This window comes from Ptychodera flava, chromosome 13 (genome assembly GCF_041260155.1).
Source record: "Ptychodera flava strain L36383 chromosome 13, AS_Pfla_20210202, whole genome shotgun sequence".
In the NCBI taxonomy this organism is placed as follows: Eukaryota; Metazoa; Hemichordata; class Enteropneusta; family Ptychoderidae; genus Ptychodera; species Ptychodera flava.
In genome coordinates this window covers 17,885,313-17,904,549 of record NC_091940.1, presented here as the reverse complement: position 1 = coordinate 17,904,549, position 19,237 = coordinate 17,885,313, and the positions used below count along the sequence as shown (strand labels likewise).

Genomic DNA, 19,237 nt, shown 5'->3' with positions numbered 1-19,237 from the left:
CCTGAAGCAGCATTACGGAGTCAAGTATTTGCTAAAAGGAACTGAGTCGAAAAGGAAAGAGCTGCGTGTGGCATTTGTAGAAACTCAAAGCACAGGGATAGAGTAACCGGCGTGTTTAATGTTGTTGTTGTTGTTGTTGTTGTTGTTGTTGTTGTTGTTGTTGTTGTTGCTGCTGCTGCTGCTGGGTGATAAAATTGAAGAACAAAAGTGTTTTCTTTTTGTTAATTCATTTTTTCCGTGAAACTTCTCAATAACTGTAAAGGAAAATATAATTATAGAGCTTTCGAAGGCTGTGAGGTGCCAAGGAGATAGAGTGCAGCGCCGTTGTTCATGCATTCCCTTACTATATGCACACAAAAATTAAAAGCTTCCACTGGATAGTGCAGACCTATCAAATCTTCAAGGCATTGAAAAAACACCCCATCCGCAAGCGATAGACTTAAAAACGGTATGACACAAGACCTGACATTATCGTAACTGATCTAATCTGGGCTTCATTTTAAATTTTACCCACCACCAGCAAATGAGTCGGGAAAAGATGGTTTTCACGACTTACCGAGATAAATTCAGTCCATAATCCGGTCATGACTGTGGGCTCGACGTCACTCTACGATTTTAAATGGGCCGATCACATAACCCATAAACATTGTGTTGGCCAGCTATGACGTCATGGCCGTTACGCGCGCTTAAACATTAAACACCGGATTACTACATCCCCTGTGCTTATATGCGTGTGAAAGATATCAAGATATGCAAAAGAAGGTCAACGTCCAGCCGAAAAATAAATTTACGAAGTAAAAAGCACTGCCCTCCTCCCTACCCCTGTTAAGGTGAAGTACTACAAATTACGTCAAAATTAGGTTGTGGTGTCATTTTCTTGAAACTTTGCACACATATTCTTGGAAGTTGTGCAAGTGCAACAATGAAATAAAAAATGGGGGTCACCATGCTCGTTTCCATGGAAACGGACGTTAAAATGGCGTCGTTAGAAATAAATAAAAATGATATAATTCACCTAAACTAAAGAAAGCAATTATAAAACGCTTAGCAAATGAGTTAATTTTAATAAATACCAAGACTTAAGATCCATATCTATCGAATGTATAGTTTTCATGATGTTTGTAAAGAAATTTTAACATAATTATCGATTACAAAATGACGATATCGAAATTATATCACTACATAATTTTCGAACTTTCTTCCTGTCGCTTTGAATGGTGTCATTTTGACCAAACTTGGCGAATAAAATCCTGACATAACACCATTTAGTTTACACTTTTAATAAAAGGGTGTCACCACGCTACTTTTTACAATATCTCCAGGTGAATGGGTAATATGCGCCATGTAATGACAGATAAATGTTAATTTTTCGCTCATATTGAATAAAAACCAGCTTCCTACGGGGTCAAAATATGACAAGGTTAAAGGTCACATGTATTTCTAAGAGACTGGGTCAAAAAATTACGTAAAAGCGCAATTTCAACAATGACAGGTGATGTTAAATACATGCGCTATAAAATAACCCATTTGCGGCAGGCTGGAGTTAAATCTGCGCAGAAACGTTCGAAAGCGCGTGCGCGTCCGAATTCGTCGCACTTTACCCTAATTATTAATAGGCCTTAACCTTGACATTTCATTTTCTTTGAAATAATCTTTGCACAGACAATTAGATTTCTTATGTATTCCTTTCACCTGAACGTAAAATCAAAGACTTGTAAGACCATTTATGTAAAATGGTGATGCATCCTTGTGATGTTGGTCCTGATTTGTGCTATTGAGCTCTTTTGAACGGGAAGATATTAATGCACTTTTTGGTTTTCCTCGAAGCAAGTGACACATGATATACTACCCCATGCAAAACGCCGCCAGTGGCCATAACATTGTACGGTAGTGAGGAACCAGATAGCGCTTCTTAGGGGCGAAAGTGTTCTATGTCCACGACCAAAAACTCGGCTTGCGACGGTTTACAATCAGTAGTACTTTCATACGTTAGAAAGGACACTGAAACCATGATTATGCATTAGATACATTTTGACCTACCACTTCGCAATCTCTATGCCTTCATGGTGCTCAAGAGTTCTTCACACATGTGGTGAAAATAAAAGTTCAGGACAAAAAATCACCGGGGGCGCCATTCCTGTTCAAGTGAATTTGTACTTTGAATCAGGAATATGACCTTCTGAGAGTTTAGGAAGGCCATTGGTGAACAAATGGTATGACTGGAATTCAAGAGGTATTCTGGGCCTGAATTCAAATCGCTAATCGTCAGAAAAAACGAAGAAATATTTGATCGATAAAGAAAATATAAAATTACGAATGATATGGAAAAAAGCTCTAAGAGATTAAGAAAGTATACCGTAAACATCTTATCAAACTTCTTTAAAACTATACCAATTGAAATTATATCACTATGAAGGAGGTGGTATACTGTCGGTGAATAAGAATATCACGGTCTCTCACGCCTATGCACAGGCGACCCAATAAGTTTTGAGTTTTTCACACTGTTTTTCTCTGTCATTTTCTCTTCTTTCTTCATGCTCTGAATGATCGGAATAAATAAAATAAATGGTTTATATAACCTAACCTAGCCTCTGTGACTCTTTATTTATTTTACACTCCATTACAAGGACGTATATCTCTCATACACACATGCTGTAATTAATTAGTCAATACAACTAATTATGCTAATCCGTGGACTTATCAGAGGTTGGTTAACATCAAAAAGGTTTCTTTCGCGATGTTGACCAAAATCCCTGATAAGTCCACGGATTAGCATAATTAGTTGTGTTGACTAATTAATTACAGCATGTGTGTATGAGAGATATATATCCTTGTAATGGAGTGTAAAATAAATAAAGAGTCACAGAGGCTAGGTTAGGTTATATAAACCATTTATTTTATTTATTCCGATCATTCATAGCATGAAGAAAGAAGAGAAAATGATAGAGAAAACAGTGTGAAAAACTCAGAACTTATTGGGTCGCCTGTGGCCTATGATGACACCAGCACCATCTTACTGTTTCAATTAACACTCACCATCTGTAAGATGGCCGTAGAGATTTGCTTATATGTTGATAGACATCCGGGCCCTGCCTTCCTTCTGTAGTTAGTATCATCTTTATTTGGAATACTTAGCCTTTCGCTGACATATGCAGGGTATCCGTTTGCTGAGATGTGTTATATCGACTGGATACAAAGAGATGACACACACTGACGATCAAAGTACGAGGTTTATTGGACTGGTAGCTCTGACCAGTACTATCATAAAGCTTTGTCAATACTAGTACATTTTGTGACGTCATTGCAAGACTATTACTGATAATGTATACGATTATCCATAATTGTGGCCCAAAATGCTTAAAATTTACGAACTTTCTGGCATTGCCAAAACTATGAAATAATGGCAATAAGGGTGACCCGTTAACTTTTTTTGTTTCTCATCTCCAGAGGAATACTCGGGCAGGGCGGGCGGTCGAAATAAAAAAAAACAAGTACCAAAAAACAAAAAACCTGTATTTGTTTCTGTTCAATGTTCTGTCCATTCATTCTCTACAAAAGGGGTATTTGTTTCAGTTCAATGTTCTGTCCATTCAGTCACTGCAATTTCTTGTCTTTCAGTTCAGTGTTCTGTGCTCTCTGTCCTTTCAGTCTGAGTCGCTGCAATCTCACAATTTGATGATGGTGGTGCTGTGCTATGATGATCACCTCAGACGCGGCGCAAATAAAGAAGTATTTTTTATTTTCATGTCGGAGCTGAAATTTAATGTCAGTCGGGAGATGAGAAACACAAAAATAAAAAATGACGCCCTAAGTTCCACACCTAGCAATACCTATACACACGTACAGTGGAGAGAGAGAGAGAGAGAGAGAGAGAGAGGGAGAGAGAGAGAGAGAGAAAGAGAGAGAGAGAGAGAGAGAGAGAGTGAGGCGAAGCTGCTTAGTTAATGCAATCTTCATATCTTCATTTACATGTTTCTGGGACTCTTTTGAATGATACTGAGACTCCTTGGAGAGTCCTCGAGTTTGTTCAAATCTCTAGACTTTCTGAAAAATCCAGGAAGAAATGATTGTGATCATGGAAATTTTAAGAAAATGAATTGATCTAAGGAAGACATTAATTTCTACCGTTACTGTAATTTATATGTAAGTGATGAAGTATGATTGCCATGAAAATATTTTGCAACACTGAAAAGGTGATATATTGTGGAAGATTAGAATGTTTACTGCTTATGGAATTCCTATGAAAAATTAGAATTTTGATCTAAAATACCCTCAGAAGAAACTTATGGCAAGTTCTGGAATTTGAGTGATATTAGATATTTGAACCCTGATCAAATTTTTCCTCATACAGTAATTAAAGCAATTGCAGGAAGAAGTACACATAATTAATAGCATAAACTTTATTAACATATTTTCCAACAGATCATAACAAGGTCATCAACCCAACAGAAAGGACAGAGTTTATGCCTCATAAGAGAAATAAGAGCAAAGGAATGACATTCACTGAGTTTCTTGAGAGAGCAGAAGAGTTGTCACCTTTATCAGTCATATTTGCAGAACATTCTCCACAGCGAAATACAGCATTTGACAGTCCATCTAAAGCCTCTCAGATTTTCCCAGCTCCTATTCCACCAACAATTAGTGTTATTTTTTCACAGTCAAATATTGAGAGTGTGGCAGATTTTCCAAAGTACACAAGTGAGATGGGTACTTGCATAGAAAGAAGCACACTAGGACAGAATGACAATGAACTTTGGACTGAACAAAGAAATGGACGAATTACAGCTTCAAACTTTCATTCAGTTTTCACAAAAGTGAAACACTTCAAAGTGTTGAAAGCCCTGAGTCTGTTAACACCAAGTCCTTAACATGTAAACTATTAGGATGTGTCGTTCCTAATCCTGAAATTTCAGCTTTGAAATATGGGAGGAGAATGGAGCCAATAGCAAAGGAAGAGTATCTCAAATAATGAAAGAAAGAGGACACAAAAATGTAAATCTTTATGATTGTGGGTTGTTCATCGATAAGTCAGATATTTATCTTGGTGCAAGCCCAGATGCCATTGTAAATTGTGATTGTTGTGGATTGCTTGAATGTAAATGTCCATTGTCCATTTCTCATGCATCACCAAGTGCTGAAAATTCACAGTACCTTGTAATTTCAGATGGTATTACAAAACTTAAACGCAACCACGCTTACTATACCCAGGTACAGGGCCAGATGGCTGTTACACAAAAACAGTGGTGTGACTTTTTTGTGTATTCATCATACGGATTTCACTTTGAGAGAATTGATTTTGACAGTTCATACTGGAAATCTGTCAAGAGTAATTTGAGATATTTTTATGACCATTATATGCTACCTGAATTAAAGTCTCATTCATGCAAGTGGTCAAACTAAAACACACATTTCAATACAGTCAGAGAAGCTAGTTGACATTGATTGCAAAGTTCAAACACCCTAGTCCTTTAAAGGGCCAGTGACTTAGACTTTTGATATTTTTTTACTGTTTGATTTTCATATAGTTTATTGTTCTACTCTACGAAGCATGTTGAGATATACAGTATTCATCTTGTCACCTATGCCTGTACATGTTTAGACTGCATTATAAATTTTGTTGTTGACAAGTGAATTCAAATGTAAGGGACCTTTCAGTTTTTACAGCCGGGGAGGGGGGGGCAGCAAAATCTTGTTGCCGGTCAAAAAAATATAGACCCCCTGCATTTTTCGTGAAAAAAGATGACCACCCTTTGTCAGACGAAAAAATTTGATCACCCCCCGCGGCTGGAAAATAACCAAATCTCATATGTCATATTTACCCGCATGGTTTGGATTTGAACTCCGGTTCGCGGCGCACTTTATTCATGTAGCAGAGAAACTAGTGCACAAACTTCTCAGTCACGTCCATGCAAACGTCTGTTAATTAGGACAACTGTAAGGCAATTTTTAACAACTTATGGGGTCATGGGCCATTACATAAAGTCAATTTATTGTAGTGGGCCGCCGAAGGTGGCCAGCCGGTAAAGAAGGTTGATCATGGCCATTGCATGCAGTAAACCTAATTGGAGTCGGCCACTTAAGGCGTCTGCCCATGAAAGGTATACAATCACCTGAAATCTAAATATGTGCATATATGGCCAAAGGGGCATTCCTTTGTATTCAAAATACCCATGTGAGGGCGCTGTTTTTAATAAGCTGCCACCCGCTTAAAATCTGTGATTGGTTAGATTTTTTCTTTCCATAGAAACTGTGGCAAATTGGAACAGGTGACAGTATACCTTTAAGAGGGTCATGGGCTATTACATAAAAGTCAATTTATTATAGTGGATCGCCGCCGGTAAAGAGGGTCGATCATGGCCACGGCATAAAGTGAACTTAATTGTAGGTATTATGTTTTTGAAAATGTGCTGACCCCCCTTTCCTACCAGTTAAAAAGCGATGACACCCCCACCCCTCCCCTTTCGCAGATTCCAAACTTACGATGACCCCCTGGATTTTGCCGGCCCCCTCCGGCAGTAAAAACTGAAGGGTCCCTAAACAGGAACAATTTATTTTGTGTGTATAGACACTGTGTTCATGTTGACAGTCTATATTACATTGTGAAGACAAACTGGAATAGCCTTCACAGGTCAATGGGTGTAACAGTCTATCACCTCAGAAGTGTTTATGTTTTACATATCAACTAGCGGAAGTTGAATACAACAAAAGATATCAAATAATGCTCATTAATAGTTCAATTAAAATGTGCAATGTGTTAACGACTGTTGATTACATTTAATGAATTGATTTGCATGGAACATCAGACAATGGTGCCAATATTTGTTAAATTGAAAACATTTATTTAAATTAATCATTTCACCGTGTTATATATTGACATAGAAATCAGCTGGGCTGATTAAAATATACCATAGACACTACAATATCATTATACTTCATTATCTGTACATAATAAATATGTGTTGTAACTTTATATATTGACGTAGTCAGCTGGGCTGATTATGTAAATGCCACACACTAAATTTCATTATAATTTATGATCTTTACAGAATAAATATTAGTGTTGTATATATATTATTGACATTGTAATCAGCTAGGCTGATTATAATAAATACCATAGAAAATTCTATCATTATTATTACTTATCTTAACAGAATAAATAATATATTGGACAAAGTCCATTTAAATTCACAGAAATTTGTGGTGTTTGATAAATTAATTGAAAACTACATCAAGTAAAACCAAAAAATTACCTGACAAGAGCTGGCAAGAGATTGCAAATTGCTGCACATACAGTAATCACATCATCAATCACTGGTATCATATTTATTGGGTATATATTCTGTAAAATTCTGAAATCCTTGAAACGATTAATTGCTCGTTCAACATGGATTCTGAGATTTGCAATTTTTTTTGTCAATTTGACATCACCTCAGTGTGTTGTTCTTCCCTCTGAGACCAGGAGGAACTACCAACTGGGCCTGTTTCAAAAGAAAGTCCCCAGTCAAACTGAAACCTTTGTCCGCCAAATGCTGGTCTCCAGGTTCAACTAAATCAAGAAAGCCTGAGTTGCGGACAATATGGTCATCTGAAGCTCGCCCTCCCCATGTTTCAGATATGAAACTTATTAAACCTATTTGGGTGCACGCTACAAGTACTTTAGCTTTATTATGTTTTTTTTTAATCAGACCAGGTGTCTTGCTTGCAGCTTAAGATCTCTGGGACGTTCAATAAACATTTCTGTGCAATCCAAAATGCTCACAAGTCTAGGAAAGTGACGCTGGAAGCATATAGGTAGATTTGGCAGAATATACTCTTTAGGAGGATATGATATCAGTGGTCGCAGCTCAGTGGAAAGAACCCTAATCCATGTATTAAAAATACGACTTACATGGTTAATGGATATTTGAAATCTATCACTCAATCGCCATTCAAAAGACAAAGCCTAAGTTTCATTAGAACAAGGAGCATCTCATCTTTTCTGCTTAGCTTTCGTTTTGGTCCAAATTTCTTTGGTGACTGTAAAAATTTCCTTGGTACTTTAGTTGAAACAAAACCCTTCTTCCCATACCAATACCTCATTTTGTCTACTTTTGGTGCTATAAATTCATAGAGTAAATCAAACATTGCAATACTAGGTAGGTTGGTATAGAATCTCACTTTCTTATCACTTGTTAGAAGTTGTTCACACATTGATTTTTGTCTACATTTCACGTATGACAGATTTGGTTTATCATCAAATTTTGATTGTAACTCGTCAATTTGTTCCAGCAACAATTTTATAGTTTTTGATTTCTTTTCACAACCTTTACATGTGCAACTGGTAACACATTTACACTTAAAAGAGTAACTATGCTCATCAGTAACACTGAAGTCAAATGGATGTTCATTGTGTATGTACTGTTGTGAGTTGTTATTACAGTTATTATTATCACTGGTCATATTGTCACTATAATCTTCACTATCTGAAGCTTTTTGTCTCTTTGTTGGAACTGCCGCTGGAAACTTCTGAATTTCCTTCTTGGTGCTTTAAGTTTTGCAGAGTAACCTAATTTCAGGCTTGGGTATGGATTTTCTGTGGTTGGTCTCCCATCAACAAAGTGTTCAGAACAGACTCTGCTGTATTTGTCAGGCATCCATTCTTTTTTGTCTGAAAGTCCATTAGATTCATACGCCTAATCCATTCTTTATGTTTATCAGACTCTCTTTCCTTTGATGGGAATGTGAAAAGTTGAAACGGTGGTGCACAGAAGCAATTACCAACACCATGATGAATCTGATGTCTCTGACAAAACTGCTTTTCCATGCTCTGATTTTCAAGGTATTGTTTGTGCAACCATACACTGAACAGGAACAGGTTGGCATTCTAAGAGAAAAGAAAATGTTGTTAGTTTAGTCAGCAAAAAGTCTCTGTCATCTGAAAAGTACAAAACTGTAAACTTGTGATTATTTTTTGGCAATATATCTGTATACGTACTATGTATCAGCGTCAAATTCACCAGTATATGTTGACATGCAATATTTAGCTAAAGGAGCAGCATCACAAGCAGAAAAAGTCTATTTATATGCACTAAGCCAACTGGTATTATTGACTGAAGAATTTAACATTGACTTTAACCCTTTTCATGCAATGGTTTGGCCCTATCCCATCGTTTTCAGTGATCAAGTTGGACCAATATACAGATAAATGGGTGAAAGGGTTAAGTCAGTTTTTAACAGAAACATTGCTTGCTATACATAAACGTTCAGGCAAACAGTTGCTGGATTACCAACTTTTGGCTGATATTTATATTTTCCCCAATTTGCATGTTTTGGAACAATCATCTTCATTTGAACAAAGCCATATCTATATATACCATACTACATCTACACACCAATAATTCTTCACAAGAGTATGTTTAACTAGAAAATTATTCTAAACTTAGCAACTCTGGGTAATCTTTCAATTGCAAAATTTAAAGAAGTAACAGCTTACCTGTAACAAGTTGCAGCTATAGCTTGCCTGAAGATAGCTATGAAACTAACTTTCTGGTCCAAATCCTGCAAATGTGAGATATAAAAAGGTTAGAAAAACTATATTGCACCTAACCAAACATTTGTGCAACAAAATGAAGATCATTTGCTGTAAATGTTTGACATCACATATGAACAATCATGCAAAACTTACATACATTGCTATTAAACGAATTTCAATATTTACCATGATGAAGCTACACTTGTTCAAGTTTATGGATTGAAAAAAAAACGTAACCATTATAATTAAAATTTCAATAACTGACATAGTTTCCCAAGATCTTGTTTCCGTGTTGCATACATATTGCGGGACATATACATCTGCAACCTTACTCAATGTTGGTACGGCTGTACCGTTGCCATATCCAGCGGCTCATAGGCTGTACCAGTCACATAGCGTAGCTCAGTCGCCAGAAAAAAATATCAAAAAATTTCATCGTCACACGTCGACAACTGGTTATCTATGCTAGCTGACAAGCAAGACTGGCTGTAGAATGCAAACAGTGAACACTTACCCAAAAAATTTTGAGAGCGGCAAATTTCTGCTTCCGGGTTTGCTGTCTGCTGCACAGATCTACGTACGTGTTGCGCAATCTTTGTTATGGTTCTTACCTCTTGACCTCTTGACCTCTTAATTATTCAAAATGGCGTACGGAACTGGGACAAGGCTTATTAACGATGACAATATAGCCGCCTAATGAAAAAAGTAAATACGGAAAGGAAGAAGTCTGCAGTGCACTGTTTCCGAAATTTATCACGTGAAGGAACTTTAGAAGATGCACAATCTGACAACAATGTGGGTCACACTCACGCTTTAGGACTAATAGTTCTCATTTTCCAACGTGTTTTTTCCCATTCAAAATCACTGTGTCGTCCAACTTGAACTGGTGTTATGGTAGTACTGCCGTACCTTTATTTACACGTCGACAACTTTTCATGAGACATGCTCACTTCAATGTCATACCATGGACCCCTTTTGCAACAGTTTTAATAAAGTCCTTCGCAAAATTGGGAGGACACATTTCCATACACCTGTCCCCTCACGAAATTTCTGCTTGGACGTCGTTTTCTGAAATAGTATATTTTATGTTTCTCGTAATAGTATGCTCTCTCTCTCTCTCTCTCTCTCTCTCTCTCTCTCTCTCTCTCTCTCTCTCTCTCTCTCTCTCTCTCTCTCTCTCTCTCTCTCTCTCTCTCTCTCAGTTCATACGAGTGAGGAGCTTGAAATTTTAACCACTCTGAGGAAATAGAACAAAGCGGAAACAAGAGCCATACCTGGTTTGACGATTCTCATCAATTCTGTCAGAACACAATCGTCAAAGTGACCCTCACCAATGAAGCAACCGCTGCTCACAACAGCATCGTAACTATCTACAAAATTAAAGCAAATCAACAGCAATTCAACCCGTCCGTAGATAAGGTCTATGGTCACTCAGTCCGTAGAACGCAGAGTGCCTTTAATTTATGTTCTAGGAAATTGGTCCAACACAAAATCATACTCGTTGACAACGAGAACAGTAGAATAGTATTCATCTTACTCAATATCAGGTCAAACCGTTGCAGTGCAACTTACACGCATGGCGTGGAACATATGCCCTTAGGCTATTCATCAGATTTGCCATAAGTCTGTGGGCGTATGAATACAGTAAATATATAAAGAATGACATTGAAGGAAAAAAACTTCAGCAGAATAACGCGTCAGTGGTCAGGTGACCGCGGAATTGAAGCAATTATACTCTTGCTGTTGCGCAGATCATGGCCATGGGGTAAACGCGATGGCCGAGAAAAGCCAAACGACTGTCTCGGATGGTATGGGGCAAACATTAAAAAAATGAAAGCGCACATATTTGACCAAATAACTGTGAAGGGCACAGAAATAGAGCAAATTATAGCAAAGGAAACACGACTAAAACGCGTGAGTTACATTTTTACGGTACAACTCAAATAAAACTCATCCGTATCAAGATCGCCATTGTAGCAAATACGCTATGCCTGCCATCACCTTGTTTGACTCCCTCAAGTGGCTCAGGTCCCATCTTAGCGGCCATCAAGTTTACGTATGCCCCCTTGTCACGTGCAACCTGAAGGCTCTTTTCTGACATATCAACGCCGTGGATGTTGACATATCCTCGTTTATGAAGCTGTCCAAAGGAAAAAATATCAGAAAGAAACAAGAAAATATTGAATTACAATGAAAGAGAAAGCACTCCCTAAAATCAGACTTTTAATATTGTTAAAAATGTGTTTCGATATAATTTTCCTTAAACAAATCTCGTCTATTATTTCCTAAACGGGTCTACATGAACACTTTAGATTAGAGAACAATTTACCTGAAGGCGATCAATTTTTGACATGTAAATGCTATATCATGCACAATAAGGGGCAGATGAATATTCCACATTGATAAAGAATCATTAGCATAAAATTTCAATACCGAAACAATGCTCATTAATATAATTTGTATAAATTAATACTAATCTGCCCCGTATCTTGCACTAATGGGTAAATGCAAAAACATCATATTTTGAAATTTCACAAAACAAAGCTGTGTCTCTACAAGCTAGGCAACCAGGGAATCATATCATTTTGAGAATCAAGAAATATGAGACTCAAGAAATCTGGGAGAAATCTGCACCCAGCGTGCATTTTATCCTACATCTTTTGTCAATATGCTATTTCATATTCTGTCATGCAACCCGCCATCAGTGTCAGTTTACTGACTCTAGCAAGCAGATACTTTGGCCGATGGAGGTGTAACGTCACTCTGGTAGGAGCCATAACACACTACTGCAAACAGGTCCATGATGTACCGCCTTCAAGTTGAAAACTTAAGTCAATCGTTGAAACTTCTGTATGTCTTTCCATAATAACAACCCATCAAACCAAACACTCTTCACAGTTTAATCATAAAAATGACACAACTTGTAAAACAAAACTGAGGACCAGGGATGATGTGGGCAATAAATGAAGCGATAGCTCTTATTCATCGTTTTCAAAATTTCTCGAAGCTTTCTTTACTCCGTTGATGAGCAAGTTTGAGTAATCCGGATGAAAAACGCACTTCAATGACATCGTTGGTCAGAATTGATGAAAAACGCGAACTAATGGAAGGAGTACGAGAGAGAGAGAGAGAGAGAGAGAGAGAGAGAGAGAGAGAGAGAGAGAGAGAGAGAGAGAGAGAGAGAGAGACAGACAGACAGACAGACAGACAGACAGACAGACAGACAGACAGACAGACAGACAGACAGACAGAGAGACAGAGAGACAGAGACAGAGACAGAGACAAGACAGTCAGACAGACTGGGCTATATGAAACAGTGACGGGCACTCTACCCTACCGTGTCTCCGATCAGTCCAGTACCGCAGCCACAGTCAAGTATGGCTGCAGCTTTGTCTGTGACTACTTCAATCAAGGCGTTCGCGGCGTCCTGAGGTGCGCAATAGACATTCTCTAGTCTCTGAAACAGAAAGGATGTCAGGTTATCAATTAATCTAATAGGACCAGGCTTCCACTCAAATTATGTCTGCCAAAGTAAAGATGGTAAAGTCAATAACAGACACGTCAGCAGCGCCCATGATACCTAAAGCTAGTTCGAAACTAAGGTGCGATATTTGTATCCTCTCGACTCGGTCGTCTGTTCGTGAGACACCGCGCTCAAAACTCCCTAGAATCGCATTAATTCATGCTCAGCCTAATAAAGTACGGAAATGATAGCGTCGCCGGAGCCGGTCCAGGAAACTTGGCCGCGTCAAAGTCTCAAGTTTACAATGCCGTCAATTATTTTCTAGAATATCAATGATAGATTATTACAGCAATTTAACTAGGAAATGCCAAGTTCACCAACGAAAATCATTTAAAACAGGTAAAGTACATAAGTTTATTGTAACAGGGCCTGGAACAGAAGCCGCCTGATGCAAAACAAATACTTGTTATTCCCATTGGTAGCTCTCAAGCACACGATTTTTAATCCCGCGTGAGTTGACCGTTCGTTCTCGCGAGAGTTGTCTTGTTTAAAGATGGCAGCGCACAGCGATTACCGATTTTGGCCTTCAAAAGTGATCGAAAATGATCACTTTGAAATAAATTTCCCCCTTTCTTTTTACAGAGAGATTCTTTTGTCGGAAAAACACATTTTCGTGTAGGATTTGTGGTAGAGGACATCTTTAATTCCACGCAATCCGTGTAAAAGTAGTCAAAATGGCCACCTCCGCGTAAACAACCGGAAGTGCAATCTTTTCAAACTCGTAGGTATATAGAGATTCCATTCTAAATTTCATGTACACACATTAGTCTGAATGCTCGCTTTACGAGCGGTCTGCGGCCGCTCTCTCTATGCTCGCTAAAATAATCATATCCTTGATTTGAAAATATGTTTTCTGATTTACAGATCTACCATGGAATATGCCGTATACATGTATGCTCGTGAAGAAATGAGACTCCCTGATGATCAAGGCTGAATGGCTATCACCGCTCTGACTAATCGAACATTGACGACCTGTACGAGGCTCGTCTACTCACACAAAGTGCAATGTCTCGCTTCTAGTGACCGTATTTGAACAGCATGGCTAGAAACTATCTCCGATACCGTAAAATCTAACCCGTGGACACTGTTAGCCGATCACAAAAATGGAAGCTTTGCTCACGAGTAAGCACACGCTAAACTTCATTCAATTTGAAAAGCTTCTTTAGTATATCAATGCAAGCATTTAATATTACTCTATCAATTATCCAACCTTGATAAAAGAAAACTGCAAACAAGTGACTGGAAATCTACGCCTTTCTCACTTTTGGCCAATCACATAATAACTTTACATTAGAGCAAGCGCATGCTTCTGGCTTATTTTACTTTGAAAGGCTTGCTTTTAATTTAAGTCAAAGTATTCATTATTCAACATCAGTTCTTCAACGTCTATACGACAAAAACTGCCAACAGGTGATGGATCGGTACGCTAATAGGTTGTGTTCATAGTGTGACAGTATAAATATATATGGATCATCGGTTAAAAAAAGAATTCAGTGATTCGCGGCTCTTTACTTTTGCTGATATAATTCACCAGTAGCTTCGCCAGGTATTCAGGTCAACTAGAAAGTCATCTGATATCTATACTGACCTTGCAGAATGTCACCTCGACAAGAACGCTTCTTGCCACTCTAAACAACACACATAGCTCAATGCGCTACGAGGCTTGTCTACTCAGTGCGGCCACGTACAGTCCCTCTATTCGCGACTGTGGTGCGGCCTTCAGTTCCGAGATAGCTCTTGCTATCGATCTGTGGCCGAGACTTTGACAGTGTGCCACAAGCGCCTTTCTTCTAGCTGCATGGCTATCAATTATCCCCAGTGATTTTCGCAATTCGTTAATGAGAAAAATCGCTGGGCAAATCGCTTGATAAGTTTTCCATGTTTGTTGAAAGGCACACAAATACTCTACATAGAATCGACTAGATTTACTTAAAATCTACCCTCTGAGCACTTTTTAATCAATCACTCAATAGCTTTGTATACGAGCAAAAGCATATGCTTCTGACTTAATTTAGAACATTCATTATTCTTCAACGTTTTCACGGGAGAGCTAAAAAAAAAGATGGATCAGCACGCCAATAAGACGTACTCATGGTGAGGTTGTATCAGTGTATATGGATCATCAGTGAAGAATGAATTAACTGATCCACGGTTCTTTCCATATGCAGTCTACCTCAGCTGATATTATCCACCTGTGGCTCCGCCAGGGAAGGTCGCATGTGTCTACTGACCTTCACTGAAGAATGTCACTTCAAGGACAAGAGCGCTTTTTGAATATATGCAGGCTATTGAAAGTCAAAGTCATGACGGTCATACATCTTTGAATGTTCGTACATATTCGGTTCAGTCAACCCACAATTGAGACTGCAAAGCCAAGCTTAACGTCTATGCTTTAGCTTTGCTTTCAAATTAGAATTCCAAATCTGCAAGAACACGCATTAGGGACTGGAAAGAAATTACAGAAGGTGGTGTTTTTTTCGGGAATGGGTCGCCAATTTTCGTGCAAGCATTTTTGAAGTGCCATGAAATTTTGCGTCAAGCGTTTTTGGACGGTTCATCTTTTTTTAGCGCAACTTTAAGGAAGCAAGATGTGGCCGATATGGTGAAAACGAGTTTCAAACTCAAATATCAAAAAACTCCTCCCTGTAATTATACAAACATACATACATACATACATACATACAAACATACAAACATACATACATACATACATGCATGCATGCATGCATGCATGCATGCATACATACATACATACATACATACATACATACAAACATACATACATACATACATACATACATACATACATACATACATACATACATACATACATACATACATACATACATACATACATTCATTCATTTTTGGAATTTCAGGGACAATACTGATTGAATGTACACGGCAATCTCTTAGAAAATTATTTAAATTAACATGAAACTAGCAAAGTGCATTTGTAGAAGCTTGGCAATTGAATTGAATTGAATTAATAGAATACGTTGGCTACAAGTGCACATAAAGAAGTATGAATTTGAAAGTTAACCGAAAATGTTGATTCACTGCATACGGTAGTGTATGAGCGAACTATGAATGATTTTTTTACAAGACAAAATTAGCTAAATTTGTGCATTAATAGATGTTAACAGTTGATTTTTTAATCAGAATAGAGTGATTGAAAGTGCAGATGTGAACAATAAATATGATATTGGAATTTTACCACAAGTTATCAAATCACTGTACATGGTAGTCTAGTGGTAAATTATGAACAATGTCCCCCTACAAAACTTGCTACATATGTGCATATATTGTTACATATTGTCTGTTACGCTGTAGTAAGTTTCTTGACATCAATAGTGCTCTATGAGCAACTACAAGCCAAACTACATGAAGGTAATTTCAGCTATTGTCCTTTAAAATTTTGAATAGCTGTATTTGTATTGTATTTCAAGAAGTTAATAGAAGTGAAATGTGTCCTCATTTCCATCGAATTGAAAACTTCCATAAAAGTGCTAATTTGCAAAAATTGAAAAGAGTTCTTTGAAAGATCACAGGTCAAATGAGAAATTAAATGTGAATTAAAATACTATTGATATGGACTGTGGCACGCAGGAAGGATAACTATTTTTTTGCACATGAAAACTGAAGTGGTCACTATTATTCGTTTTGAAAAACACTGGCCCTCCTCACGCCTGTAAATTATGTCCTTCTTTCTGTAATCTCTGTAGACAAGTGCCGTGCGATGGCAACGGTCCCTGCTAAAAACCTGCTAAAAACTTCCAAACAGGTTGTATCAGTATCGTTACCATCCTGCAAGCTAGCCTTGAACAGTGAAAACGATGCAACACGTCCAACTACAAGTATACGGATGCGCTTTCAGTTTGCTTTGCTCACCGGTTCGGCTCTTCTTCTTCAAAACACGAAAGCATTCATAATCTGAATGCTACTTTGAAATACTTTTCTCCACAGCAAAGTAAAAAAAGGCGCTGAGGCTTAATAAATCTATACTATCAGCAAGAAACCCGGTCAATATTTACCTCATCGTAGCTACTGGACCACTGGTCATAGAAATCTCTCACGTCGTTTGTACTCATGCTGGTGCCTGCGTGGCCGATTATATCGGTCGCTGCAGCCAACCTTGAATGCTCACCATCTTCCATCTTTGAAACGAAAAGTATCCTGGCAATAACTCTGTTAAAGAAATCTCCTATCGGGCTGACTGTTCGACTCAGAGTTCCCGGATGTACATGCAAATGACGTCAAAATATACTTTTTGAGTAGACCAATGGAGACGCTTGTACGTGACAGCGATCAGATTACACAGGGAAAAAAATAACAGCGCTGTAAGGTTCGCTAACAGTAGATTTGTGACATGAACGTACGCACGTGCCAGTCATAGTCACTGATGTTCTTTAATGTCTTATTTATAGCTCTTCCATAGTCATTGATAGCCAATGTCCCCTGTATATACGATGGGACCTGATCTGGATACTGAAATGTATTCAAAACAGAAAATTCCAGAAAAAGAGTCCATGCTTTCTTTAAATAGAAATGAACGACAAATCAGCCTTCGTCAAAAAGTTTGTTGCTGTGTCGTGTTTTGCAATCGATTTCAGGTTGGTGTCCCTTGCAAACTCTGTGTGTGTGTGTACACTGAACAACGCCAACATCGTGTATATTTACGCTGTCCATGCAAGAATATCCTAATGTCTCCGGTTTATTTGAAAATTGTCCGCATAAAAGTTGCCAAGGACTAATTGAAAGGTTAAAGAACTAGTAGAGGTGGTCATGTGTGTTTCACGGGCAGTGTGGTGTCAAAGAATTGGGTGTTTCTCTCATATCACCCACAGGCTGCAAGCTACGGTCCTCGGTCACTGCAACATTGCTTTTATCCCTCAAATAGCACAATATTGTTCGTTCTGGCGCTCATCTTAGGTTTCTATGGCAAGACAGGCACTGGATTCCGGCAGAGAAAATACAGACATTTGCCAGTGTACAAAGGAGGTCAAGGACTTGTCAACTTACCGTCTCTTATAAAATCTTTCCGTCGAAAATTTAAGACTGTGAAAAATTTTCTTACACCAAGAGCTTTAAAAGAGCCACTACAACTGGTATATCAGAAAAGAATTGTGAAAGTTTGAGAGTTCGTGACGTAGAACGAAGAGTATAAATCAGGGTATTCTGTTCAGAAACGACCCATTTTACTTGTTCATGTGATAAATAATTGTGACAAACTTTTTAAAAAGTTTACACTATCTACTTCACTTAAATGTAGAGGTAAATACTTTTATTTTCTTAATCACATTATTTACATTTGAATCATGGGCCGGACAATAGTTTCCTTGTCAAGAGTAAAAATAAAATGTACAAGCTGAGGTAACAAGCTGAATATTATGTATCTCGAAATACTTTTGGGAGCAGAAATAGAAACTATCTTTGACAGGTAAAGCAAAATCAGTTAATGTTATCGAGAGTTAAAAATACAGGGCCCTTCAAGCCAAGTAAAGTAAATTGACATTCCCGTTATCTTTGAATTAGTTCCCGCACTGGACATGGACAGGGACACTACCTTTCTCTTTATTGAAATTAAAAACTCCAACTATGTTTATGATTTTGGCCCATTAAAAATTATCGTTTGTCGTATGAAAGCTGGCATTAATTGTCATGACACTATTATTAGGTTTGATGGTTGTCACGAGGTTGGTGACATAATGACAAGCGACCTAGCGGCCGATATAGCTCCGCTGTGTTTATGTAGAGAATAACTATTTTTGACACATGTTGATGAAGAAGGTGGAAATCTTTGATAGCTCGATGCAGTGGCCAGAAAAAAGTGGCTAAAATAAGCTGCAAAAATACACAATTGAAGATTCCATCATACTTTGAATGTATCACATAGGATCATCCCTAGGAACATGTCAACCACAGCTATCTGATGAGTTATTTTTGAGAATACATTTTTTGCCCAAACATGGCAACAATTGCCCCCAAAAATAAAAATTGCAGATTTCATCATAATTTCAAAAGATCAAATTTAGTTCATCTATAGAAACCTGTATGCTAAATTTAAAAGCTGTTAGACAAGTACTTTTTGAGAAACGCATTTTTTGACCAAAAATAGGAAAAATTGCCCCAAAAATTCAAAATTGCAGATTTCATCATTATTTCAATAAATATCATTTAGTTCATCTATGGAAACCTGTATA

The 19,237-nt window shown here is 37.8% G+C and overlaps 1 protein-coding gene across 1 annotated transcript; it reads right to left on the bottom strand.

Annotated features, from left to right (window-relative positions):
* Positions 1-115: 115 nt before the first annotated feature.
* LOC139147035 (methyltransferase-like protein 27) lies at positions 116-17,578 on the bottom strand. Its single transcript, XM_070717887.1, has 8 exons — positions 17,069-17,578; positions 12,849-12,968; positions 11,513-11,651; positions 10,786-10,881; positions 10,164-10,204; positions 9,473-9,537; positions 8,758-8,863; positions 116-181 (listed from the first exon to the last, which is right to left on the bottom strand). Exons 1-8 carry the CDS (start codon positions 17,189-17,191, stop codon positions 116-118), a joined length of 756 nt encoding a protein of 251 aa, XP_070573988.1. The 5' UTR covers positions 17,192-17,578.
* Positions 17,579-19,237: the final 1,659 nt, after the last annotated feature.